At 51.7% G+C, this 27,217-nt stretch overlaps 1 protein-coding gene across 1 annotated transcript; it reads left to right on the top strand.

The window, feature by feature from the left end:
* Positions 1–23,688: 23,688 nt before the first annotated feature.
* Positions 23,689–26,251, top strand: LOC109764632 (plant intracellular Ras-group-related LRR protein 2-like). Its single transcript, XM_020323435.4, has 3 exons — positions 23,689–24,436; positions 24,773–24,939; positions 25,032–26,251. The coding sequence occupies exons 1-3, from the start codon at positions 23,753–23,755 to the stop codon at positions 25,660–25,662; spliced, it is 1,482 nt and encodes a 493-aa protein (XP_020179024.1). The 5' UTR covers positions 23,689–23,752; the 3' UTR covers positions 25,663–26,251.
* The last annotated feature ends 966 nt before the right edge of the window (positions 26,252–27,217 follow it).

The following is a 27,217-nucleotide window of genomic DNA, read 5'->3' on the forward strand; positions in this document are numbered from 1 at the left end:
CCACTTGAGATCGACGCCATCCTCTGCACTGGCATCGTCGGCACCTGCAACTGTTTGGAAGTATCTGTGAGTCACGGAGACTCAGCAATCTCACACCCGCGAGATCAAGACTATTTAAGCTTATAGGACAAGGAGGTGCAAAGAGGTGGAGCTGCAGCGGCAAAAGCATATATGGTGGCTAACTTGCGCAAATGAGAGCGAGAAGAGAAGCAATGGAGCGGACGTCATCTAGCAATGACCAAGAAGAGGTCCTGAACACCTACTTACGTCATACATAACACAGACCGTGTTCACTTCCCGGGCTCCGCCGAGAAGAGACCATCACGGCTACACACGCACTTGTTGTATTTTAATTGGGTCAAGTGACAAGTTATCTACAACCGGACATTAACAAATTCCCATCTGCCTCTAACCGCGGGCACGGCTTTCGAAAGATAATACCCTGCAGGGGTGTCCCAACTTAGCCCATCATAAGCTCTCACGGTCAACGAAGGATAAACCTTCTCCCGGAAAGACCCGATCAGTCTCGGAATCCCGGTTTACAAGACATCTCGACAATGGTAAAACAAGACCAGCAAAGCCGCCCGAATGTGCCGACAAATCCCGATAGGAGCTGCACATAACTCGTTCTCAGGGCACACCGGATGAACACTACGTACAGCTAAAACCAATCCTCGAGTTTCCCCAAGGTGGCGCTGCAAGTGGCTCTAGTTTGGACCAGCACTCAGAGGAACACTGGCCCGGGGGTTTAAAATAAAGATGACCCTCGGGCTCTAGAAAACCCGGGGGAAAAAGGTATAGGTCGCAAATGGTAAAACCAAGGTTGGGCCTTGCTGGAGGAGTTTTATTCAAGGCAAACTGTCAAGGGGGTCCCATAAATCACCCGACCGTGTAAGGAACGCAAACTCAAGGAACATAATCCCGGTAAAACAGTAACTAGGGCGGCAAGAGTGGAACAAAACACCAGGCATAAGGCCGAGCCTTCCACCCTTTACCAAAATATATAGATGCATTAATTAAATAAGAGATATTGTGATATCCCAACATATCCATGTTCCGACATGGAACAAACTTCAACTTCACCTGCAACTAGCAACGCTATAAGAGGGGCGGAGCAAAAGCGGTAACTTAGCCAAACAACGGTTTGCTAGGAAAAGATGGTTAGGGCTGACAAGGCTAAAATAGGAGACATGATATAGCAAGTGCTAGGTAGCGGAGCATGGCAATAGAGCGAACAACTAGCATAGCAAAGATAGAAGTGATTTCGAGGGGTGGTCATCTTGCCTGCAAGGTTCTCAGAGTTGTCGAAAGCTTGATCCTCGTAAGCGTACTTGTCGTGGAATTGTCACGGCAGATGTCCTTGAGCTAGGACTTAGTCGTGGAGCCATCGCAACTAGGAAGCTTGAAGGGGTTATGCGCGACAAGAAACACGAGGGTTTATACTGGTTCGGCCCCTTACGGTGAAGGTAAAAGCCTACGTCCAGTTCAAGGTGTTATTGATTAGGGTTACGATCGCCAGGGAGCTAAACAGCTATACCCGGCTCTCGATGAGATTGTTGTCGCCCTAAACCGCTGCCGGGTCGTCCCTTTATATAGGGAGGCCGACGCCCAGCGGCCCTTAGAGTCCCGGCCGGCTCATAAGAGTGTCCGGCTCGGACTCTAAACAATACTTGCCTTACACTACAAGTCTACTATAACAATAAAGATTGTACTACGGGCTTTAAGCCATCGCCGGGTCTCAGCCCATCTCTGGCCCATTATCTTGAAACTCAGCTCCGGGCTTCTGGCAATGACCCTTAGTGTAACCCGGCCCTCCTGGCGGGTGACTCCCAGGTCTATATCCTCCACATTAGGCCCCAGATTGACTTGAGCCGGCTCGTGTCAATCTTCAACTCTGCCGACAGAAAAAATCTCCGGCTTACCGTTCGTGTGAAGGCCATAACCCGGTGTGACGTCATTCTCCGGACTCCGGATAATCCGCTGTGACGTCATCCTCCATTAAATCCTTTTTTACTCCGCCAGATCCGCAATGGATCTCTGCTGTTACTGTCTTTCCGAAAATCGAGGCGCCGTGAGGGGGAGATAACCACGCCGTGGTCTCCTTGAGTATCGCGCCCACTTATGACTTGCCTTATAAATAGGCCGGCCCGGCACTCTCTTCTCACACTCTCCTTCTTCTTCCTCGCGCTGTCGTTCCTCTGCCCGAGCTTCTGCCGCCGCCGTCGCGCCCCTGATCTTCATCGACCCGGCCGCTGCATCACCCTGACCCGGACCAGATAACGGCGGCGACCTCCGCTCTTCCTCAACTCCGGTGAGTCTTCCCTGCCTTGCTAGAACCAATCTGTGGTAGGGTTCATCTTGTGTTCTTCGCGTTCTTCACCATTGCCGCAAGTTTCAGTAACCCCTGTAGTCACTGCCCCCGTTGATCTTAACTCTTCGTAGAACCTTTGCGGTAAATGTTCGAGATCCATTCCATCTGCAAAAAATCCTCTTTTTACTGCTTAAAGACCATGTTCCACCTTAAGAACTTCTCCTGTTTCTGTTTCTTTAGGTCTAGAAAATTTTCATCTTGCCCGACCATTTTGATCCGAAAAAGTTACTGTAATATATGAAATCTGTTTTACCACACTTAGTAAAAACTGCAGCCCTTGAATCTTGGCGGCTTATGTTTCCGACTTAAAGAAAACACGCGCCGTAGAACTTTCCGGTTTAAAGAGAACCATGCTCTGTAGTATCTTCCGACTTAACCGCAGTAAGCCGTAGATGACCAACTCATCCTGAATGCCCCGACGGCTTAGATAACCCACCGTATCAATACATACCATTAGTCCCCTTCATAAGCCGTCATTGTAGTTTGAATGATAAACTCCGGCTTATAATTAACCCGGACACCTTCTTCTTTATCATAGATCACCAACCGTCACCATGCCTCCCAAAGCTCCCATCACTTGCAACTGGATGAGATCCAACGTCACTGATGAGACCCTGGCCAACTTCGTTAAGTCCGGATATCTGCCCAGGAAGGAAGTGATGTCCTACCGTGCCCCTGATCCGTCCGAAGAAAGACCACAGCCGAGGGAGGGGGAGGTAGTGATCTTTGCGGACCATATGAGCCGGGGCTTTGCACCGCCCGGCTCAAAATTCTTCCGGGATGTGCTCAACTTCTTTGACCTTCGACCTCAGGATATAGGACCCAATTCCATATCCAACATCTGCAACTTCCAAGTCTTTTGTGAAGTATATCTTGGAGAAGAGCCGAGTCTACTGCTCTTCAGAGAGCTGTTTTATTTGAACCGCCAAAATGAGTGTGCCAACGGGCCAAGTCTAGAGTTAGGCGGCATCTCCATCCAGCGACGTAGGGACTGTCTGTTCCCTTACGCAGAGCCGCCGAGCCACCCTAAGGACTGGAATATGACTTGGTTCTACTGCCAAGATACATCCCCGGCTGACGAGAATCCACTGCCCGGCTTTCGCCCAACACGCCTGGAGCCGACTCACCTGTTATCCGACAAACTTACTGCCGCGGAACGCCAACCTTTGCTTCCAACGATCAACAAGATCAAGGCCCTGCTAGGCAATGGTCTGAACGGAATTGATCTGGTCCGGGTCTGGATCTCATGGCGGGTGATCCCATTGAGCCGCCGCCCCGGCTTAATGTGTGAGTACACCGGGCGAAAGGATGACCCGCAGAGACACAGTCGCAATGATCTTCCAGAAGACGTTGCGGAAGAAGAGACCAAGGCTCTGTTAAACGAGAGCCTGGCAGACTGTGGAAGAACCGGGCTAGCCCCGTTCTGCAAGACCAATCCAGCCCCAGCGGTAAGCCGCTGACTTTAACCTTTCCATTTTTTACCTGTCATCTTACTAAGAACTCATTACTGTATTTTTCAGGCTGATGATAAATTCTGGCGGGTCAAGTATGACCATGAGGCGGCCAAGAAGGCCAGGAAGGCGAAGAAAGCCGCCAAGAGAGCCGCCCCTCGCAAAAAGGGAAACAGACCCACTGCTTCGGAGCTGCTGCAATTAAGCGATAGCTCCGAGTCAAAGGTAACCCTTAAACCTTTAAACTCTTGCCGTATTTACTGGTTGCTGTTGTCCACTTTACCATCATTTTGCTTATTGACAGGATGACACCAGCGCCAGTAACCCGGTGATTGAAGAGGTAACATTACTCCCCTTCGACTCGGAGCCTTTGCCACAGCTGAAAGTCCGAAGGGTAACCCGGAAAGTAAGCTTTTCGCATCCATTAGCTCATCAAGACCCTCAATTTCTTTTGAAGCAGCAGGTTCACGAAAGCCGGCGTCTCACCCGGGCCAGCAAGGACACCGACCTCTCCGCCGGGTTACCCGACGCGACAAAGAAACGTCGCACTGAGGTCTTTTCTCACTTGTACCCTTTTCATCCGTTGGCGGGTGTTATCCGTCAACCACTTAATTCTTCTGACTCCAATTACCAGGAGACCTCCCCCTCTTCGGGTGACTCCCTGCAATCAAGTCTGCCGGCCTTCAAGACTGCACCCGGGTAATAACAATCACCTTACATTATCTGTCTGTATTTACTCTTTGCATGCCTAACACTTCTGTCTTTTCAGTGCCCAGGCAAAGCTCACCAAAAGAACAAAGAAGACCAGGTCAGCCGGAGTGCCGGACTTGCCTGAGCCGGAGACGACGGCTCAAGATCAGCCAGCCGCCTCCGAGGCCACCATTCCCATGGATACGGCGCCTGAAGCCCCTGCCCCGACCACCAAGACAACGACCGAAGCGTCAGCTAATCCGGAGGCGTCCGGCTCAGCCCCACCAGCTAACGACCCGGACGTGGTAATTACCCGGACGGAGTATGTTGAGCCGGGGAGGCCGACCGCACTGGCCAAATGCTCCGCGAAGGGGGAGTTGCTGCAACCCCATCGGGTGAATCTGGATCTCTCCAGCTACACCGATTTAAGCATTGGAGAGCTTGTCTCAGGCTACATCAGCCAAGTTCACAAGAGCCGAGACGCCGAGATCGCCATGGTCAACCAGATCCAACAGAAATCTGAGGTAACCTTCTGCTGTTTTCTTATTTCTGCATAGTGATCCTTGTCATCCTAGCCCCCAAGTCTAGCACTTATACTTGAATATGTTGTAGACTTAGATTCCGGCTTACTGAACTGAGCCGGCCGTACATAGATAGATACGTTCAATATGCATTAGCCCCCAAGTGCCAAGTGTCTTTGCTTGGAAAGCGCTTGGGACTTTATAGAATGACTGTCAATAACCCGGAAATATATGCATGCTGTTGGCAAGAAATTAGAGTCGGACCTGGCGGATCTCAAGAGCCGGTTAAAGACTCAAGAGATGGAGACCCGGAAGGCGAATGCCAAGTTTGTCTCCAGCATCGCCGCTCAGGAGAAATTGAAGACTGAATTCGACGCTGAGCGGAAGGCCTGGGCTGAGGAGAAAGCCGCACTGATGACCCGGGCGGAACAGGCGGAGAAGGCACTCTCTGAAAAAACCGCCGAACTCTCCAGCCTAAAGCGCCAAGTGTCCCAAATGGTAGCTGCCATCTTCGGTAAGTCGCCTCACCGGCTTTCATTCATGTTAGAATGTTTACATCTCCTGATTCATCCTTGTCACCGGGTCATCTGATGTTGTTAAACAGGTTCCAGAAGCGCCAACTTGAACCAGAGCGTGGTCACCAAGCTAAAGGCCGTGTACACCCTGGTGGAACAACTCTACACCGGGTCACAGCGCGCTTTAGCTGTGGTGGCCCTATCCAACGAGGTGCCAACCCATCTGGCCGAAGTCCTGCGCCGGCTTGCTGTTCTGCCACAGCGGATCCAGGAGCTACGCCGAGCCTCCGCAAGATCCGGAGCAATTGCCGCGCTGAGCCGGGCCAAAGCATTCCTGCCGGAGCTAGACCCGGCAGACATCGCACTGGGTTACCCGAGCTTGAAGGAAGACGGCTCCACCTTCGACCAGAAGGACTTCGCGGCGTGTGTTAAGGCTGTACGCCCGGTGGCCACCATCATCGGGAATGACACCGACTTAACCAAGTATCAGCCGGGGTACAACGCGGAGAATCAGAGGATTCCAACCCCTCGCTATGAAGCTCTTAGTCTGATTCCTCCGGCTCGTCAGCACACCTTCGCCCCCGAGATTGACCCGTCTGGGTTAATTGACGAAGAAGCCCAGTTCGAAGCTCTCAGCGGCATCGACTGGAAGTCGTCAACCTTCGAGGTCTTGGGATCAACCGGAGCAGAAGACGAGCCGGGGACTTCAACCCAGCAGGCATCATAAAGCGGCTGGCGGTTCACCGAACAACGCTCCAACCTTGAGACTTGAAGAATTTTGTAATAGACTAGGTGCAACATTTTATCTCTGCCGTGCCATCGTGCATGTAATGAATGCTGGAAACTCTTGAAATTATCCTTCGTGTTCCTCCGGGTCGTAATTATCCCTTTGTCCTTCTCAACCTTAAAAAGTACCTGTAAGTATCTGCATAGAAAGGCAAATCACAAGCCGCAAGGCGGCTTACCGCCCTGAGAATCAGGTGTTTGAGATGGATAACCCGGAATACAAACCAAAAAGACTGGTCCTTAACTATATTCTGAACACAGTCGTGATAACACACTCAACAGCCTGTAAGCATACTTCCGGGTTAAATAACCCGGGTAGCACGGTTGGTATCTTAACTCGAATTTACTTGTCTTGATGACATCCATGATGCTCAACTAACAAGATAAACCAAAATTAAGCCGGCAAGTGAAACCCGGCCATGCACACGTTGTCATAATCAGAGTATACTTTGCGATAAATCAGAACTTAGGGGCTTCCAGTTCGAATACGACCAGAGACCTGGCCCGAAAGGGGTTTAAGCCAAGATTCGGATACGATCATATAGCCCCCAATGGGTGTGGCGATGCCAATCAAGAGGGTACCGACAGCTATGTTCTCTTGGGTTCGAATACGACCCATGTTTGAACAGGAAGCCCCCAAGTGATTCTGAAAATTGTTTAACGACGCTGATTCGAATACGATCCACGTCGGTTCTCAGAGGGGTTACACTATGATTCAAATATGACCAAAGGCAACCTCCCAATGAGCTCGGCACTTTGCCAATCAAATGGGTATCAACAGCTATGTTCTCTTTGGTTCGAATACGACCCATGTTTGAACAGGAAGCCCCCAAGTGATCTTACTGCTTACGGCTAGACTCGAATGCGATCATAAGCCGGATCCTCCTTTCAAATTAGTATAACACGTATATTTGGAGGAGAAAAAAGGACAGAGGTCCTGCTTTATTGCTTATCATAATATATACATGGCTGAGATAAATATATACACCGCAAGAGCCGGTAGCTCAAGTGTAGTAAGGCCGAAGCTGAGCTATGTTCCACGGCCGACGGGTCTCCTCCTCAGATTTACGCGAGTCTTTATGCTCCCGGATATCAATGAGGTAATATGACCCGTTGTGCAAGTTCTTACTGACCACAAAAGGCCCTTCCCAAGGTGGGGATAACTTGTGTGCATCTGTTTGATCCTGGATGAGCCGGAGCACCAGGTCGCCTTCCTGAAAGACCCGTGACTTGACCCGGCAGCTATGATAACGGCGCAGGTCTTGTTGGTAAATTGCTGAACGGGCGGCTGCCACATCACGCTGTTCGTCCAACAAGTCCAGAGCATCTTGGCGCGCCTGTTCATTATCCGTCTCAACATAAGCCGCCACACGAGGTGAATCATGACGGATGTCGCTGGGGAGAACCGCTTCTGCTCCATAAACCATGAAGAAAGGCGTGAAGCCTGTAGACCTGTTAGGAGTAGTGTTGATGCTCCATAAGACGGAGGGCAATTCCTCCACCCAACAACCCGGCGTCCGTTGCAAAGGGACCAAAAGCCGGGGTTTGATGCCCTTCAGAATCTCCTAGTTAGCTCTCTCAGCTTGACCATTAGACTGGGGATGAGCTACTGAAGAAACATCAAGCCGGATATGCTCTCGTTGACAAAACTCCTCCATAGCGCCTTTGGACAGATTAGTGCCATTGTCTGTTATGATGCTGTGCGGAAAGCCGAAGCGGAAGATCACCTTTTTCATAAATTGAACCGCCGTGGCTGCATCACACTTGCTAACTGGCTCAGCTTCCACCCATTTCGTGAATTTGTCCACTGCCACCAAGAGGTGGGTCTTCTTATCCTTGGACCGTTTGAAAGGCCCAACCATATCAAGCCCCCAGACCGCAAAGGGCCAGGCGATTGGAATCATCCTCAACTCCTGAGCCGGCACATGAGCCCGTCGTGAGAACCTTTGGCAGCCATCACATTTACTGACCAAGTTCTCTGCATCAGCGTGAGCCGTCAACCAGTAAAAACCATGACGGAAAGCCTTGGCCACAAGAGATTTTGAACCGGCATGATGGCCACAATCCCCTTCATGGATCTCGCGCAAGATCTCTTGACCTTCCTCAGGGGAGATACAACGCTGAAATGCCCCTGAAACACTGCGATGATACAACTCGCCATCGATAACAATCATTGACTTAGCCCGCCGGGTTATTTGCCTGGCCAGAACTTCCTCTTCAGGCAATTCTCCCCGGGTTATATAAGCCAGATATGGCATTGTCCAGTCTGGTATGACATGAAGAGCTGCCACCAGTTGCGCCTCCGGGTCAGGGACGGCCAAATCTTCTTCTGTAGGCAACTTGACCGAAGGATTATACAGGACATCCAGGAAAGTGTTAGGCGGCACCGGCTTTCGCTGAGAGCCTAGCCGGCTTAACGCATCCGCCGCCTCGTTCCTCCGGCGATCAATATGCTCCACTTGGTACCCCTGGAAGTGCCCAGCAATGGCATCAACCTCGCGGCGATAAGCCGCCATTAGAGGATCCTTAGAATCCCAGGTGCTTGATACTTGTTGAGCCACCAAGTCTGAGTCACCAAAGCACCTCACCCGGCTTAAGCTCATCTCCTTAGCCACCCGAAGACCGTGGAGCAAAGCCTCGTATTCAGCCGCATTGTTAGTGCAAGGAAACATCAACCGTAGCACATAATGGAATTTGTCACCTTTAGGGGAAGCCAAGACAACACCAGCTCCCGAGCCCTCCAGCTGCCTGGACCCATCAAAGTGAATAGTCCAATAAGTGTTATCCGGCTTTTGCTCAGGTACTTGCGACTCTGTCCAATCATTGATGAAATCTACCAAGGCCTGAGACTTAACAGCAGTGCGTGGCACATATTTAAGGTCATGAGGTCCAAGTTCTATAGCCCACTTAGCAATTCTCCCTGTAGCCTCTCTGTTCTGGATAATATCACCGAGAGGGGCGGAACTGACCACAGTGATGGGATGACCCTGAAAATAATGCTTAAGCTTCCGGCTCGCCATAAACACCCCATATACGAGCTTCTGCCAATGCGGATACCGCTACTTGGACTCAATGAGCACCTCACTGACATAATAAACCGGCCGCTGAACCGGATGCTCCTTACCCGCCTCCTAGCGCTCCACCACAATAGCCACGCTGACGGCTCGTGCATTTGCCGCCACATACAGTAGCAAGGGCTCCTTATCAACCGGAGCAGCAAGGACGGGGGGCTCCGCCAGTTGCTTTTTCAAATCCTCAAAAGCGGTATTAGCTGCATCATTCCAGACAAAGTTGTCAGTTTTCTTCATCAACTGATATAAGGGCATAGCCTTCTCACCCAAGCGGCTTATGAACCGGCTTAAAGCAGCGATGCAACCTGCCACACGTTGAACATCGTTTATACATGCCGGCTTAGCTAGAGAAGTGATAGCTTTGATCTTCTCCGGGTTAGCTTCAATTCCTCTGTCAGAAACCAAGAAGCCCAATAGCTTGCCCGCAGGAACACCAAAAACACATTTGGCCGGGTTAAGCATCATCTTGTAGACCCGGAGATTATCGAAGGTTTCCCTTAAGTCATCTATCAGGGTTTCCTCCTTGATGGACTTAACCACAATATCGTCCACGTAAGCGTGAACATTGCGCCCGATCTGTTTATGGAGACGATTCTGTACACAACGCTGGTAAGTCGCCTGCGCACACTTGAGCCCAAAAGGCATAGAGACATAGCAGAAGGCTCCAAAGGGAGTGATGAACGTCGTCTTCTCCTGGTCCTTAACTGCCATCTTAATTTGATGATACCCGGAATAGGCATCCAAGAAACTTAAGCGTGCACAACCTGCCGTAGCATCAATGATCTGATCAATACGGGGGAGAGCAAAAGGATCAGCCGGACACGCCTTGTTCAAGTCCGTGTAGTCCACACACATCCGCCAGGTGCCGTTCTTCTTAAGTACAAGCACCGGGTTAGCCAACCACTCTGGGTGAAAAACCTCAACAATGAACCCGGCCGCCAAAAGCCGGGCCACTTCTTCACCAATAGCCTTCCGCCTCTCTTCGTTAAACCGTCGAAGGAACTGTCTGACCGGCTTAAATTTTGGATCAACATTGAGAGTGTGCTCAGCGAGTTCTCTAGGTACACCTGGCATGTCGGAAGGTTTCCATGCGACGATGTCCCTATTCTCACGGATGAACTCGATGAGCGCGCCTTCCTATTTCGGGTCCAGATTTGCACTGATGCTGAACTGCTGAGACGAGTCACCTGGAACAAAATCAACAAGTTTAGTCTCATCAGCTGATTTAAACTTCATTGCTGGTTCATTCTCCGTGGTTGGCTTTTTCAGAGAGGTCATATCTGTTGGGTCGACATTGTCTTTATAAAATTTCAACTCTTCTGTGGCACAAACAGACTCTGCATAAGCCGCGTCACCTTCCTCACACTCCAGAGCCACTTTCCGGCTGCCGTGAACCGTAATGGTCCCGTTGTGACCCGGCATCTTGAGTTGTAAGTACACATAACACGGCCGTGCCATGAACTTGGCGTAAGCCGGCCGTCCAAATATGGCGTGGTAAGGACTTCTTATCTTGACCACCTCAAAGGTCAACTTCTCCACCTTGTAGTTGTTCTCATCACCGAAGGCCACTTCCAGTTCGATCTTGCCGACTGGATAAGCCGATTTACCGGGTACCACACCATGGAAGATAGTATTTGACTGGCTGAGGTTCTTATCAACTAGTCCCATACGACGGAAAGTCTCATAATAGAGGATGTTGATGCTGCTGCCTCCATCCATGAGTACCTTTGTGAACTTATAGCCTCCCACTTGAGGAGCCACCACTAAGGCCAGGTGGCCCGGGTTATCCACCCGGGGAGGGTGATCCTCCCTACTCCACACTATGGGCTGCTCCGACCACCATAAGTAGCGTGGAACCGCTGGCTCAACAGCATTAACAGCCCTCTTGTGAAGCTTCTCGTCTCGTTTGCACAAACTAGTGGTGAACACGTGATACTGTCCACCGCTAAGCTGCTTTGGGTTGGTCTGATAGCCCCCCTGTTGCTGTTGATGACCCTGACCAGACTGTTGATTAAAGCCCCCTTGACCGTTCTGAGGACCGGAATTTGACCGCCGCCCGGGCCATGGAAGCCGCTGGAGCCTGAGCCGCCACCCGGACCATTGTAGTTTTTAAAGGCCTTCATGATAGCACAATCCTTCCACAGATGAGTCACTGGCTTCTCTCTAGAACCGTGTCTCGGACAAGGTTCATTCAACAGCTGTTCCAGAGAAGGTCCTGACCCGCCGCCTCGGGGAGGGGGCCTCCCCTTGCGTCGCTGGTTATTACCTTGAGAGTTGGTGTTGGCTACAAACTCTAGGCTGCCATCGGCCTTGCGCTTGCCTCCTCCTTGATTCCCCGGGTTAAACTGAGGACTCTTGCCATTGCCGTTCTTCTTTCCCTTCCCTGTCCTTTCATCATCTGAAGGGGGATCCTTGGTACCATCAGAATCGGCGTACTTGACAAGAGCCGCCATCAGTGTACCCATATCAGTACAGTCACGTTTAAGCCGCCCGAGTTTCATCTTTAGGGGCACAAAGCGACAGTTTTGTTCCAACATTAAGACTGCAGAGCCAGCATCCATCTTATCCGACGAATGTATGATCTCCTTGACCCGGCGAACCCAATGGGTCGTGGATTCACCCTCCTGCTGCTTACAGTTAGTCAGATCCACAATTGACATAGACTGCCTACAGGTATCTTTGAAGTTTTGGATAAACCGGGCTTTCAGCTCAGCCCAAGACCCAATGGAATTTGGTGGTAGCCCTTTCAACCACGTGCGGGCAGTCCCATCTAACATCATGGTGAAATACTTGGCCATAGCCGCCTCACTGACCTCCAGCAGCTCCATAGCCATCTCATAACTCTCAATCCAGGCCGCGAGTTATAAGTCAGCCGTATAGTTAGGCACCTTCCTAGGTCCCTTGAAGTCCTTGGGCAGACGTTCATTACGGATAGCTGGCACCAAACACGGGACACCCCCGGTTCTAGTAGGGATACCCGCATCAACGGACATCGTCGGATAAGCCGGGGGGGTCTGGTAAGCCGTCACTTGAGGCGCCTGCTCCGCCTCCTGGCGCGCTTGGTCTGCTACGTAGAAGGCTCCATTATGAGCCGGGCCATGACCAGGGGGCGGGTCATGGCGTCGGACATTACTTGAGCCGGTCGCCGAGACCACGTGCCGGTTGTAACTCGGGCTCCGCCCTGGACGAGGGGTTGAATGGATCCTATCTCGGCTGTAGGAGTACGCCTCTTGCTGCGCCAGTGCTGTCGGGAGGAGTTCTCTGACCCGGCGGGTCTCAATGGCCGTCGGAGAGTCGCCATCAACGGGCAGAGCCGCCAGCCGTGCTGCTGCGGCGACCATGTTCTCCAGCGGGTTATTATAATGGCCCGGGGGTATTGGCACATACTGAGGCGGGGCGGGGGGCCCTTGGGGAGGCCCCATCACTCGTGGTTGAACAAGAGGTCCAGACCCGGGTGCTACGACCCCTGGCGGGTGACTGGACCCTGCACCTGGCGTGTTGAAGAGGTTGCGCGGATCGTAGACCGGCGGGAGTCGAGATTGAGCCTTTTGATGCCTCCTTCTCATGACCTCATTGGCCGCGTTCTGATCCATCGTGAGTTGGAAGGACTGCGCCTGAATCAGCTGAGTCTGGGCATCGAGAGCCGCCCGCTCCGCAGCCAGCCTGATTCCTTCTGCTGCAAGATCCTCTTTAGCTTTTATCAAATCCAGTTTCAACTGTGCTACCTCCGCATCATGCTGGGCTTGATCCGCCGGGTCAACCGTGCCGGTTAACAGGGCTGTCATCTTGTCCGTGAGATCCATCAGCACCTGAGCCGGAGAAGGCACCGGGTTTCCCGATCCAGCAGCGGGGTTCTGAACAGGCTGTGCACCAGCCATAAAAACTCCAACCTGACTTGGCAGCTCAAAAAGGTCCGGAATACTGTTGCCATCGGAATAACTCATGAGCCTGCCATCTTGAAGTTGGTACAACGAGTTTGACTCATCAGCGGCCGACTCGCCGTCAGAGCCGGCGGCCGCCTCATCCCCAGACCCAGATGGATCAGAGGGCCCTCCGTGGATGCATCCCACCAAAGCGCGCTTTAAGGCAGGCCGGGCCCGGGTGGGTCATGCGCGCTGAGCCGTTTCGATGAGACCGGCGGGGAGATCCGGCTCGGGGCCCGGCTCTCCAATCTTGCCGATGAAGACATGAATTCCACCAAAGGGGACCCGGTACCCGTACTCCACCGAGCCGGCGTCGGGGCCCCAGTCCGCATCGTCGATGTAGAGCTTGCTGCGACGACTCTTGGTCATCCGGCCCACAGCGTATCCCTTGAGCCCCTCGAAGCTGCCCTTCAAGAACTCAAATCCACCGTGCGCCAGCCCCACGGTGGGCGCCAACTGTCGAGGAATTGTCACGGCAGATGTCCTTGAGCTAGGACTTAGTCGTGGAGCCATCGCAACTAGGAAGCTTGAAGGGGTTATGCGGGACAAGAAACACGAGGGTTTATACTGGTTCGGCCCCTTACGGTGAAGGTAAAAGCCTACGTCCAGTTCAAGGTGTTATTGATTAGGGTTACGATCGCCAGGGAGCTAAACAGCTATACCCGGCTCTCGATGAGATTGTTGTCGCCCTAAACCGCTGCCGGGTCGTCCCTTTATATAGGGAGGCCGACGCCCAGCGGCCCTTAGAGTCCCGGCCGGCTCATAAGAGTGTCCGGCTCGGACTCTAAACAATACTTGCCTTACACTACAAGTCTACTATAACAATAAAGATTGTACTACGGGCTTTAAGCCATCGCCGGGTCTCAGCCCATCTCTGGCCCATTATCTTGAAACTCAGCTCCGGGCTTCTGGCAATGACCCTTAGTGTAACCCGGCCCTCCTGGCGGGTGACTCCCAGGTCTATATCCTCCACAGTACTCGACAGGTTCCTCGTTCACGAACTCGTCTCCCGGCTCTACCCAAGACAAGAACACAAACCAACAGAACCACAATCAACAACGAGAAATGCACAAGCAACATGATGCAAAACATGTATGATATGCAAGATATGATATGCGATGCGTATGCGTGCTCCGGAAGGAAAATGATGAACATGGCAATAACTTGGCAAACCAAGCATGCCACTGGAAAGATGAGATGATTTCGGTCGAAATCGATATAAAGATCACCGGAATCGGATGCACGGTTTGCAAATGGCAAGCAAAACAAGAATGACACTAATCTGCGAAAAACAGCAAGATAGCACTTCAAATGCAACAAGTAACAATGCTACAGCACCCCAGCATAGCAACAACGCACATGGCAGTAATCTAAAGGAGATGCTTGACAAAAGATGAACACTGATCTACGGCTAGTTCACAACATATCAAGCTCAAACAAGTATGGCAAAAGTGCAAAAGATTACAGGTTCACAGACTTGGTGAAAATCTGGACATGGCAGAAATCATCATCAGGTAGCACTGTTCAGAGCACGAAATAAGTATGCTACAGAAATTTAACATAGCAAAACAAGGCATGGTAGTGTTCTACTAAATGCACATGACAAAAGTCCCTTACTGACCATAAGCCAAAAAGGACCAGAAGAAATGATGGCAAGCATGTAAACATAGCAAGTTTCGTTATCAGGTTTCAGACTTAGCAGAAAACAGAGCATGGCAGAAATATTAATATGTAGGCCTCTTTGTGAGCTTGATGCATTCACTACAGAGCAATGCATGACAAACCAAGCATACCTACAGCAAGATGGCATGTTTATGAAGCTATCCATGGCAAGAACAATTGCATAGCATGTATGGATCAACTACAATAAGCTTGGCAAAAATGAATATCATGTTAAGAATCTGCCAGAAATATTTTATAGCAAAAGTAGAGCAAGATTGAGTCATTCTACGGTACTCTAAAATTTCACACAATTGCAGGAATGGATCAATTACAACTATATCTACAAAACATCCTTACTGAATATCTCCTAAATATGCATGGATCTCTCTGTAGCATCAAGTTTACATGGCAACAAAATTACAGCAGACGAGGACTTAGAGAAATCACTAAGTCCCTGAAATCAGAAATACTACGGGGCCTACTTTGCATGCTTGTGCTAGTCACCATAGAGATCAAAAAAATACATGGACTATACCACTGGAAAGATGGCATGGCATACTTCAAAACACATGTAGAGCTCATGCTCCAAAGATTCACAGATTAAATGATACAAAAATGACAAATCTCCAAGTTCTGCTAAGAACCAGAGATTAACAGCAACTAGCCCTCTTCCAACGAAGCTTTGGGCATCAAGATGACTTCTAATGAAAATGGTGCAATTGAATAAAATGAAGAGCATCACGAGGCGAACAATTTGACATATTATACGCGCGAATCGATGCTACATGCATAAAGTTATCGCATCGGGAACAGAGCAAGATACTGATAAGATTCTGGGACTTGGAAGAAATAACGGGGACGAGAAAGTCAACGGGGGGGTTTCTACCAGATCGGATCGGGCCGGCTCCCGAGCTCGTGCTCGAGCCCGACGGCGGCGAGGCAGGGACCGGCGGCGGCCTGGCCGGAGGAGGGCCCGGCGGCGGGGGAGGGCGCCGGAGGTGGCGGTCGCCGGCGGGGCGGCGGGGGCCGGCGAAGGCGCGGCGGCGGGACCCGAATCCGGCGGGCGGCGCGGGACCGGTGACGGCGGCGGCGGCCGGCGGGGATGGCGGCGACGGCGGGCCGGCCGGCGACGAAAGAAGCGACGGAGACGCGGTGCGGACGCGGGCTCGGGCGGAGGCGCAGCTCGGGCCGCGGGGGCCGGGAACGGGCCTGCGGGCCGGCGGCGGCGGTTGGACGTTGTCCGGCGCGGACGGACGCGTCCGGCGGCGCGGTGGGAAAACTCTAGGGTTCGTCTGCGAATCCGTTTTTCGGAATGCCCACATATAAATAGGTAGAGGGAGCTAGGAGGCTCCAAATGAGGTGCGGTTTTCGCCCACACGATCGTGATCGAACGACCTAGAGCATGGAAGAGAGTTTGGTGGGTTTTGGGCTGGTTTTGGAGGGGGTTTTTGCTGGACACTCAAATGGACTTTGCGGATGCCCGGTGAACCGTTGGAGTACCAAACGACCTCCGAATGGAACGAAACTTGACCGGTAGTCTCCGGATGGTATATTAAGACTACTTGACAAGCCTCGGTCCATTCCGAGAAAGTTTGACACACGCACACGAAAGAAAACAAGAGGGGTGCACCGGAGGAGGTAGGAGCGCCGGATTGGAAAACGGACAACGGGGAAAATGCTCGGATGCATGAGACAAACACGTATGCGAATGCAATGCACATGATGACATGATATGAAAATGCATGACAAGACAAAATACAAAACGAAAGACAAAACCCGACAACGGAGGGAAAAACATATCACATAGCTGAAAATGGCAAGAGTCGGAGTTACAAATATGGCAAGTTACATGCGGGGTGTTACATAGCTGGCTACCATGGGGATGCCAAATGTGAGGTATACCCCGGAGCGCAACATGAGCCCCAACGCCAAGCTGATCATCTTCTTCGAGGGCGTCCTCAGGGCCCTGGAGCAGCTCCACTCCAATCGGGCGGCCTCCCTGGCCGATGAGGCCCGGAGGCTTTGCCGGGGTGCCATGACCAAGGTCCTCACCAAGGTGGCGCACTAGAATCCTGACCTCGACTTCGACGCCGCGCTGGAGAGCTTGCCGGAGGATGCGGACATCGCGGCACTCAAGGAGCGTATCAAGCCCATCATCAGCCGCATCGATGGAATCCAGAGGGTGGAGGGCCAGCGCCGGGATTAGGCACCCCGTTTCTCATTGCCGCTGCAGGTTCATGACCAAGACAATTTCTATCTTTAGTTAGAACCGCGGCAACAACTGATGTAATATAACTCTACAGTACTTTTGATACAATGCATGTTATTTTCCTGTCTGATCTTCCCTTGTATGTCCGCCCTACGTTAACCGGGTAGGCTCGCCGGCGCGTAAACCCAAGGTGGCACCTTGGGGACGGATCCCCAATGGCCTGCCGGGTGTGCTTGCTGCTGAGCGAACCACCTTACCGCTCTCAACGCGGCCGCTCGAACTGTCGAGCTTGACTCAAGTCAGAATCGAGAGCGTTGCCAATTGCGGAAGGCTACCCTGCCACTCTCGATGCGGCTGCTTCAGCTGTTGAGCGGACTCGAAACAGAACAAGGGCGTTGCCAATTGCGGAAGGGCCCTTTTGCGTGCAGGTTTTCCGTACACAGGGCAAGACCTTCGAGGATAATAACCATATATATAAAAAGAAATTGCCCAAAGTTTCACATGACTTAGCTTTTCTGTCGTTGTAAGGGCGCCCACCGCATCCGCAGACGGCACCGTCATGCTTGGTCGTCTTCTTCCTTGGAACGACGGCCACGATGAAACCGCTGCTTCGATCAGACCAGGTTTTCACAACTGCGCCCCCTACCTGGCGCGCCAAAGATGTCGGTGGAACGACACCTATGGGGTCACTAGGATCCCTTCTACGGTTGGCGAGCGCGAGGTTATGCGAAGAGCGGGTCTGACAGGAAGCACACGGATCGTTTACCCAGGTTCGAGCCGCGAAGATGCGTAATACCCTAGTCCTGCTTTGGTGGATGTATTTGAGTGTTCTTGTGTTCTTGAGCTAGCTACGGGGTGCAACTTGCCCAAAAAAGCCCAATCCCTCTCCTGGTCGCCTCGGGCCTCCTTTTATAGGAAAAAGGGGTTGCCACAGTGGCACATAGGAGGTGGAAAGGTTCTATAGTCGATAAGCCTATCCTCTGGGACCGTCGGACAAACGCATTTAATGCGTTGCCGACGTGCCCCCCTTGCTTTATCGGGGACGCCAAGGAAGCATGTCCCAGCTGTCGCCGCCTCGCCTGGCCTTGACACGCGTCCGAGCTGATGAGGCATCGTGGCGCCACGTTGGCTGGCTGCTGGGCTGGCGCGGTGGTGGAGCCTTCATGAAGGGTCGCATGCCACCACGCAGGTGCTTGTTGAGTCGGTGTAGAGGCCGCCCGGCGCCACGCAGGTGCCTGCCCAGCTGGTTGAGCTAGCAGCTGCTTGGGGACGGTGGTGGAGTCTTGGCTGGCACGGGCCTGGCAGTGGCCCTGCTGATGCCCTCGGCAAGGGTCTTGCCGCGGGCCCGGCAAGGGTCTTGCCGTGGCGTTGCAGTCATCCCCGACAAGGGTCTTGCCGGGGGTCTTGTGGATTTCCTGAGCCTGGATCCCGCCGAGGGTCGCCGTCTTCTGGTCCTCATCAGATCTCACATGTTTATGATCTTGACGAAGATCTGCATGCCACCACAGAGGCGCCTCCCGAGCCTTGGTTCCAATGTAGTTGGTTGGGTTGGAGCCTGTGGGCTCAAGGGTGGCTTGCTCTGCTGGCATCGGGCAAGTTGCCCCGGCAAGGCTCTTGCCGGGGCTGCGGAGGCTGCCTCGGCAAGGATCTTGCCGAGGGAGTCCACCTCGCCCTCTTGCTCTCCTGCGTTTCTAGTCTTGCGTTGCCTTGGTTGTCTTGTGCTTCGGCTTCTCTCCGGCTTCCCTCCTCTGCCCTGCTAAGTGTGGCCATGGCGCGCGGCTCTGACTGCCCGTGCACAAGTAAAGGGGTCAAAAGGAGAGCCCCTACTTTTGTACACCGACACACGGGAGGGTAGGACAAAAGATGTCATGCAAGTTCTTTTCCATAAGCATGTATGACTATATTCGGAATACATGCCTACATTATATTGATGAATTGGAGCTAGTTCTGTGTCACCCTATGTTATAACCGTTGCATGATGAATGCCATCCGACATAATTATCCATCATGGATCCATTGCCTACGAGCTCATTTCATATTGATCTTTGCTAAGTTACTTTTCCGCTGCTACTGTTACAATTGCTACGAAACTACTATTGTTACTTTTGCCACTGTTACTGTTACTTTCATACTACTTTGCTACTAAATACTTTGCTGCGGATATTAAGTCTTTCAGGTGTGGTTCAATTGACAACTCAGCTACTAATACTCAAGAATATTCTTTGGCTCCCCTTGTGTCAAATCAATAAATTTGGGTTGAATACTCTACCCTCGAAAACTGTTGCGATCCCCTATACTTGTGGGTTATCAAAATCCCTTTGTCCGGCGATATGTTACTTGCCCGAGATTCGATCAATGGTATCTCCATACCTAGTTCAATCTCGTTACTGGCAAGTCCCTTTACTCGTTTCGTAATACAAGATCTCGTGACTAAACTCATTAGTCACATGAAGCTTCTTGTGATGTTGTATTACCGAAAGGACTCGATCTCTCTGTCACACAGAGCAACAAATCCCAGTCTCGATCCGTGCAACCCAACAGACACCTTCAGAGATACCTCTAGAGCACCATTATGATCACCCAATTACGAAGGGACGTTTGATGGCACGCAAGGTATCCTCCAGTGTATGGGAGTCACATGATCTGATGGTCTAAGGAACATATACTTGACATGAAGAAAGCTGTAGCAAATAACTAAGCGATATGGTTTGTTGCTAAGCTTACGGTTGGGTCTGTCCATCACATCATTCTCCTAATGATGTGATCCTGTTATCAAATTACAACTGATGTCTATGGTTAGGAAACCTTAACCATCTTTGATCAATGTGCTAGTCTAGTAGAGGCTCACTAGGGACATGATGTTGTCTATGTATTCACACATGTATTTAAGTTTCCAGTCAATAGAATTCTAACATGAATAATAAACATTTATCATGAACGGGACATATGATAATAACCAATTTATTATTGCCTCTAGGTCATATTCCCAACAGTCCCCCACTTGCACTAGAGTCAATAATCTAGTTTACAATGTAATGTATCTAACACCCATGGAGTCTTTGTGTTGATCATGTTTTGCTCGTGGAAGAAGTTTAGTCAATGGGTCTGCTACATCCAGATCTGTATGTACTTTGCAAATATCTATGTCTCCATCCTTAATGTAATTACGTATGGAGTTGAAGCAGCGCTTCATGTGTTTGGTCTTCTTGTGAAACCTTGGCTCCTTGGCAATGTCAATGGCGCCACTATTGTCACAAAAAGAGAGTCATCGGTTCTCCTACTGGATTTGCAATGGCAATGGCAATGGGTTGCAAGTATTTGTTGTTTGTGTGCAGGTGCTGTTTACATAGTGTTGCTTGGTTCTCCTACTGGATTCATAACCTTGGTTTCATAACCGAGGGAAATACTTATCTCTACTGTACTGCATCATCCTTTCCTCTTTGAGAAAATATCAACGTAGCTCACAAGTAGCACTATGATGGCGGATAAGCCGGCACATATGTCCATGGGTGGTAAGCCTCCAGGCTACTCAAATTATGAGCTAGCAAAATAATAAAGAGGCCATATCTATTCAAACTATGACTATCAAGTTTATGCAAGCCACGAAAAGTAATGACAAGACGGCAAATTCCTAAGCCGACACTAGCTATTCGGAGGCTTTCTAGTTTTCTGCTAAGTGTTGAGTTGGCTATAAACAAGATTCCAACGGAGCAGCTACAATTACGGATCTAAAAATATTCAAAAGGGAAAATTTGAAAGACCTAAACGCGAAGTGGATGTGCAAGCAAGTCTGTCAATGGGGTTTGAGAGCAGTACAAAGATTCAAGATACAAAAATAGTATTACAGCAGCAACGAGGGCATTTCCATGGGTCTCTTAAATGAATCTAGATCTACTACCGAAGGGTGGTGATGAACACCGATGAACTACGAAGAACTATGCAAGAGAAAGGGGGTGCTACAGATCTAAGGACAACGATTTGGGCGTACCTGAGTGCGGCGGAAGTAGCCGGAGCATTCTTGGAGAGCTCCGTTGATAACTTGGACGACGTTGAGGTCGCGGTCAAGACAGCCGTAGAGCTTGAGGAGGCGCAGTACTGCTCTGGTCGCAAGAAGCCACGAACACAAGGAAGAAGACGAAGTGGGGAGGTAGAAGCGGTAAAAGAAAACCCGAAGCCCCTCATGTGTATTTATAAGATGGCGAGAAGGTGGAATGGCAAGTGCGAAAAAGAGGAGGCGCGGTAACTTTTTGGGCAAAGGGGGCGCCTCGATTCCCGTGCCTCATGGATATGTTCAAAGATTCGTTGTGATGTCACATCCAAACTCCGTAAATTTGGGAAGGTGATGTCACGGCATGAAGAAACAAGAAATGTTAAGTATAAAGGTGCCATGAGCCGGCGATATCCCATGACCCGGCCACAAGAAGCAAGAGAGATTTTGGCTCACAGAAAGATGACCCGGACTTATTTTCAGTATGGAGTTTAACATGGATGAATCCAAGTTAACCTGGGTGCTAATGTTGGGGATATGCCCCACGGTATGACCCGCCCAGTCATGGCCGGGTTATCCAATGGCGACTTGAAGAACAGGGTCATCATATGGGCCGCAATGATTAAGAGCTCAAGGCCGAAAAGGCGACTCACAGAGCAGGCCGGCTCATGGCCCAGCGCCTGGGACACCGGCTTGTCGAGGAAACAAAGGAAATTCCCTTACTTGGGAAGTAAGATAGTAGGAAACAGATTAGGGCACGGGTTGAATTACGACCCGGACTCTGTTGTAAACCCAGAGCCTCAACCTATATAAAGCGGAGCTCCTGAGGTAGAAAGGACTAAGTTACAAGCTCTGGAGTACTAGGTTAGCCAAATCGCACCTTGTAATCAAGATCTCAAGCAATAACCAAACAAGCAGGAAGTAGGCTATTACCTCCGCTGTGAGGGGCCGAACCTGGGTAAACCCGTGTCTCTCGATTCCGATCAACCCTGTTCAAGCTACTACCTAGCCGCGATGGCCTCACGACTAAGTCCTTTTTCGAGGACATCTGTCGTGACAAAACCACGATGGCGGCGGCAAGAGGGATCCAACACAGAGGTCTTCACCAGTGCCCTGGCATGGCCGGATCATCGGATAAGAAGGCGTTGGTGCACAGTCTAAACGGCGGCGAGCTCAACATCAGACCCGGACCTGTCGCACATCTGCAGGGGTCCTTTTTTTTAGGTTTTCTTTAGAGAGTCGATGTGTTTGGTTTGGGGCGACGAAGCGGCGGCAATGCTCCGGGGTAAGAATAATGTTCTCCCCGCCCTATCCCCGTTCCATTCGTATGTTTTTCACCGGTGAAGGACGTATGGAGCTGTATCTCGGGCGGTTCTTCCGGGATCCATGTGGATTCAGTCGGCTTTCATGGTATTCGGAGTTTCTATGGGCCTTATTGATGTTTTTTTCTTCGATGCGGTGATTTGCTTCGTAGATCGCGGCCGCTGGCGTCTCATGGTTTGCATCGACGACTTCCTAGCTGCTACTTCTACAAACTTCTGAGTTTAAAAAGTTTGCTCAGCCGAGGCAAAGCCAAGGCGGCATCGAGGTATGCTCACGATGCATCATCGGTGGAAGAATTTAAATGTATTTCTATTTTTTAATGTAAGGATGTACTTGTAAGAACTTGTTATTCTTAGGCCTTTTGGCAAAAAAGAGAGTATTTCTCATGTGCATGGCAGGATTGTTGTTTAGGGTGTACCACAGGGTAGAATTCCTGCAACGTCCGCTTGTCTAGATAATCGATCGATGCGCTGAAACGTTTCTCGATGTTTTCTGGTCCATCTTGATCCTTACTATATTTCTGTTTTATTACTTGGTTGAAAGTGAAAATTCTGGAACCGCCTCGAGGGAGGTCGAAACTGTGGGAGCTTGGCGTTGTCCGTCTTTGTCGCGGGCATTGTGCTTTGATGCACGGAGAATTCATCTTCACGTACTTATCTGCGCGGGCCTTGTGGATCACAAGTAGCTGCGATCCTCCTTTTCCCCTCCCAAGAATAGAAGAAGCAATGCCCACCGTTCAAATTATCACATGTGGACCATACTAGGAAGTGTGGACTAGGCTAGTTTAGTTATTCCACTCTTTTTTTTAATCACCACTGATAAACTACATACCTCTAGTAGATAAATGTGTTTGGGCATCAACTAATTTCGGATGGAATGAGTAATATTTTCTGAGCAATTGAATGGGGTTATTGAACAATTTTCGACATTATAGTTCGTGATGATCAAATATGAAATGAACCTTGACAAAGGGGATTCCAAATTTTGGCAAAGAAAACCGAAAACCTAACTTAACTCGATGACTACATGAGAAGGCGGCATGCGATTTCAAGTGGCGCTCCATCCAGACCGTTGATAGTCGGTCCAACGGCGAAGACACACATGCGTTGAACAGTCAACCCACACACCTCCCCCGCCACATATAAATACCGGAATCCTTTGGGGATCCTGTCGCTATCTTCATCTTCCTCTCTTCCCGCGATCCCCTCAGCTTGAAGCCGGAACAGTCATTCCGCCGTCGCCATGGATCCGTCGCCGAACTCGCACCCGATCCTCTCCTATGTGCTCTCCCGCCTCCCGTCGATCAAGACGGGGTCCCTGAGGCTCTCCTCCCCGCACGACCTCGAGCAGCCGCCGCCGCCGTCCCCGTCCCCGCGCGCCCCGTCGGGCCCCGCGGAGTTCGAGCTCGTGGAGCGCATGCCTGGCCTCCGCCACCCGTCCGTCCTCCGGTTCTTGACGCGCGCAGTCGCCGACATCACCTGCGCGCGCGACGCGCTCCGCCACCTCGGCCCCCGCCCCGATCACGAGCTGGTCGACTCCGCCCGCGCCTTCCTCCTCTCGCACTCCCATGGAAACCTCGTCGGATTGGATATCGAAGAGAAGGTGGTGGAGAGCCTGGAGGTGGTCCGGTTAGACGAGGAGCACGAGGCTTACGGTGTCCTGCTGCGGGAGGCGGAGGAGAAGCTGGAGCTGGTGTACCGGATGGCGATGCACGGGAGGGACGTGGCGGAAGGGGGCGGCGAGAGAAGGGAGGACGAGGGATCCGGCGATGTGGACGAGGAGGTGGTGAGGCTGCTCAAGCAGGCGCAGGAAGGGAGGGTGGTGGAGCAGGTGCGCCTCGCCGACCGCCAGCTACTCCACCTGCCTGAGCCCTTGGGCCGGATCCGCGGCCTCCTCGTGCTCGACGTCTCGCGCAACCAGCTCCAGGTCAGGATTCGCTGACGCCGCCATGCATTGCTCCGTCTCTCTCTCCCCCGTGCTTTCATTCATCCTAGTACCATTTAGACATGCGATCGATGGGAGATTGGGATCGTTCGTCCGATCCGGAAAATTCGGCGATCGGGCCTTCGAGCGTTAGGTTGATTTTGAGGCTCACGTGTAACAAGGAAAATGGATTTCCCTCCGTGATCCATTGCAGATCATATATACTTTACTTGGAGTTGCAAATTTTGTTTCCCGCAAGGTTAATTTGCTTGGTTGCACATGCACGCACCACTCTGCTCGGCACTCTTCTTTACTGGTGGTTTTGGATGGAGATTGCAGGCTGTCCCCGATGCCATAGGCGGGCTTCAACATCTGGAAGAACTCCGGCTCGCTTCCAACGTCTTGGTCTCCCTCCCGGATTCCATCGGGCTTCTCTCCAACCTGAAGGTGCTCGACGTCTCCAGCAACAAGCTCAGATCTCTGCCCGACAGCATCTCAAGATGCGGGTAACCAACCAGCCCATGAATCCGCGAGGCATCTTCTTGACACTAGATCCATTGCTTGTTTGCTGATCGTCTGAAGTCGGGACTCCCTCCAGGTCACTGGTCGAGCTGGACGCGAGCTGCAACGTTCTGGCGTACCTCCCGACGGGCATCGGCTACGAGCTGGTGAACCTGCAGAAGCTCTGGGTGCACCTCAACAAGCTGCGCTCGCTGCCGTCCTCCATCTGCGAGATGCGGTCCCTGCGCCTCCTGGATGTGCACTTCAACGAGCTCCGCGGCCTGCCCTCCTCCTTCGGCAAACTGGTGGCGCTTGAGTCGCTCAACCTGAGCAGCAACTTCAGCGACATGCGGGACCTGCCGGCGTCGTTCGGCGACCTGGTCGGCCTTCGTGAGCTCGACCTCAGCAACAACCAGATACACGCGCTGCCGGACTGCTTCGGAAGACTTGACCGGCTTGAGCGGCTCTGCCTGGACCAGAACCCGCTGGTCGTGCCGCCCCTGGAGGTGGTGGCCAAGGGCGTCGGAGCGGTGAGGGAGTACATGGACAAGAGGCTGCAGGCCGAGGAGGAGCGGCGGAAGAGCGCCGTGGCGGCTGGGAGCCCCAAGGCGTCGTCGCCAATTGCGTGGCTGTCCCGGAGCGTGTCGTCTCTGAGCACCTGGGTTTCGGACGTCGCCGGGCCGGAGAAGGCGGTGGAGGAGGACAAGTTCCTCGAGCAGGAGCTGTGAGCAAGGGCCAGCCAACTCCTCCTCGTCTCGGTGCTCGATCGATCATCGATCGATCGATGTATATACGCGTATCGCTGCACGTAATCATTGCTGAATCCGCGCCTGCCTGGTAGGAGTAGAATGGGACAACCGGCGATAACCATGCATGCATGTGAGCATCTTTTTCTTCTTCTTTTCCCTTTCCTAATCTTCTTTTTATGTTGTTTTTGCTTACTGGACCATCGTCCGTTTGCTAGTTTCAGTTGCCACGTTGCATTGTTCAATAAATGGAACTTTGCAGTAGCATAGTTAGGTGTTGACAGTGACAGAGAGTAACAGGTTCGTTGGCATCGTAGCAACACAGTTATGTGATTACTTGTCTAAGCAGGGTGCCCTCGACTCAACATGATCAGCTTTAAATCTTTCTCTTGTTTGAAGTTATTAATGCTGGGATTGTAACTTTTGCTTTGTCTCTGAAAATCTCGACTTATGTCAGCTCCAAACTCCCTTTGTCCCTCGTTTATGCTACTTCCCCAAGTGCGACACTTGATATTTTTCGAGTAACATAAACAGTAACCACTCTATGCATCTTTATTGATAATGATCATATGACGTGTTTGGCTCGCACTTTCGTTTTGGTATCGAGAAGCCCTGGTTTCCAAAGTTTTTCTACCGAATACACGTTTAGTTCAGTTCGAGCGTCGACCCTGCTTTCCTAATCAGCTTTGCTCCGGCCGTTTTCGATTTTGTGAACCAATGTATCGGAAGACGCTGGTACCTAATGTGTGGTCTGCGTACCAAACACTAGATACCGTTTCAGAAAACGCTGGATTTGAAAGCCGTGACTTTTCCGCCAAACCAAACGCGTCGATAGTTCATATGTTTCCTTCGTTTCTTTTTACTCCACGTAGGTTTGTTTGGAGTTAATCCAAAGTTGATCAAGTGTGTACGAAAACTTATTAACATTCTCAATACTTTTTCGTTGGGCGTCGTGATGGCGTTGACGGCAGCTAGATCGGGCAAGGATGATGCGCCAGTACAGCTCTGAAGATGGAGTAGTGGCTGTTGAGTATATGTGTTGTGCATATTTGTGTATTGGGCCCACCTCCTAGTTGCCTTGTATAGTTGAGGTTGTGGCCTACTCTTGTACACCATATATACGTGCGTTTGCACCTGAAGAATACAACACGTAATTCCTACAACATACATGGTATCAATTTCCGGGTTCTAACCCTAGTCTTCCGCCGCCGCTGCCGCGCTCCTCTGTGTCGCCGCTGCCGCGCCGGCCGCCGCTCCCGCATCTCCCTGCCTCGCGCGCGACCAGCCTCGATGGATCCACCCCACGACACCGCGTAGCCAGCCGCCGCACCTATTGATCCCGCCCGCGACGCCGCGTAGACGCCAGCTCCCGATCGATCCCGCGTAGCCGCCAGCTGCCGATCGATCCCGCCAGCCCGACCCGCCAGCTGCTGCTACGCTGGCCCGCCTAGCCGCCGCGTCCGCTGCTTCGCTAGCCCCGTGCGCCTTGCCCGCCTAGCCGCCGCGTCAGTTGCTATCCCGCCTGCTGCTTCGCTAG

This window comes from Aegilops tauschii, chromosome 6 (assembly GCF_002575655.3).
Source record: "Aegilops tauschii subsp. strangulata cultivar AL8/78 chromosome 6, Aet v6.0, whole genome shotgun sequence".
In the NCBI taxonomy this organism is placed as follows: Eukaryota; Viridiplantae; Streptophyta; class Magnoliopsida; order Poales; family Poaceae; genus Aegilops; species Aegilops tauschii.

Coding starts and splice junctions, on each gene's coding strand:
- LOC109764632 (XM_020323435.4), top strand. CDS start 23,753: ATGGATCCGTCGCCGAACTCGCACCCGATCCTCTCCTATGTGCTCTCC. Junction 24,437..24,772: donor TCTCGCGCAACCAGCTCCAG/GTCAGGATTCGC, acceptor TGGAGATTGCAG/GCTGTCCCCGATGCCATAGG. Junction 24,940..25,031: donor GACAGCATCTCAAGATGCGG/GTAACCAACCAG, acceptor GACTCCCTCCAG/GTCACTGGTCGAGCTGGACG.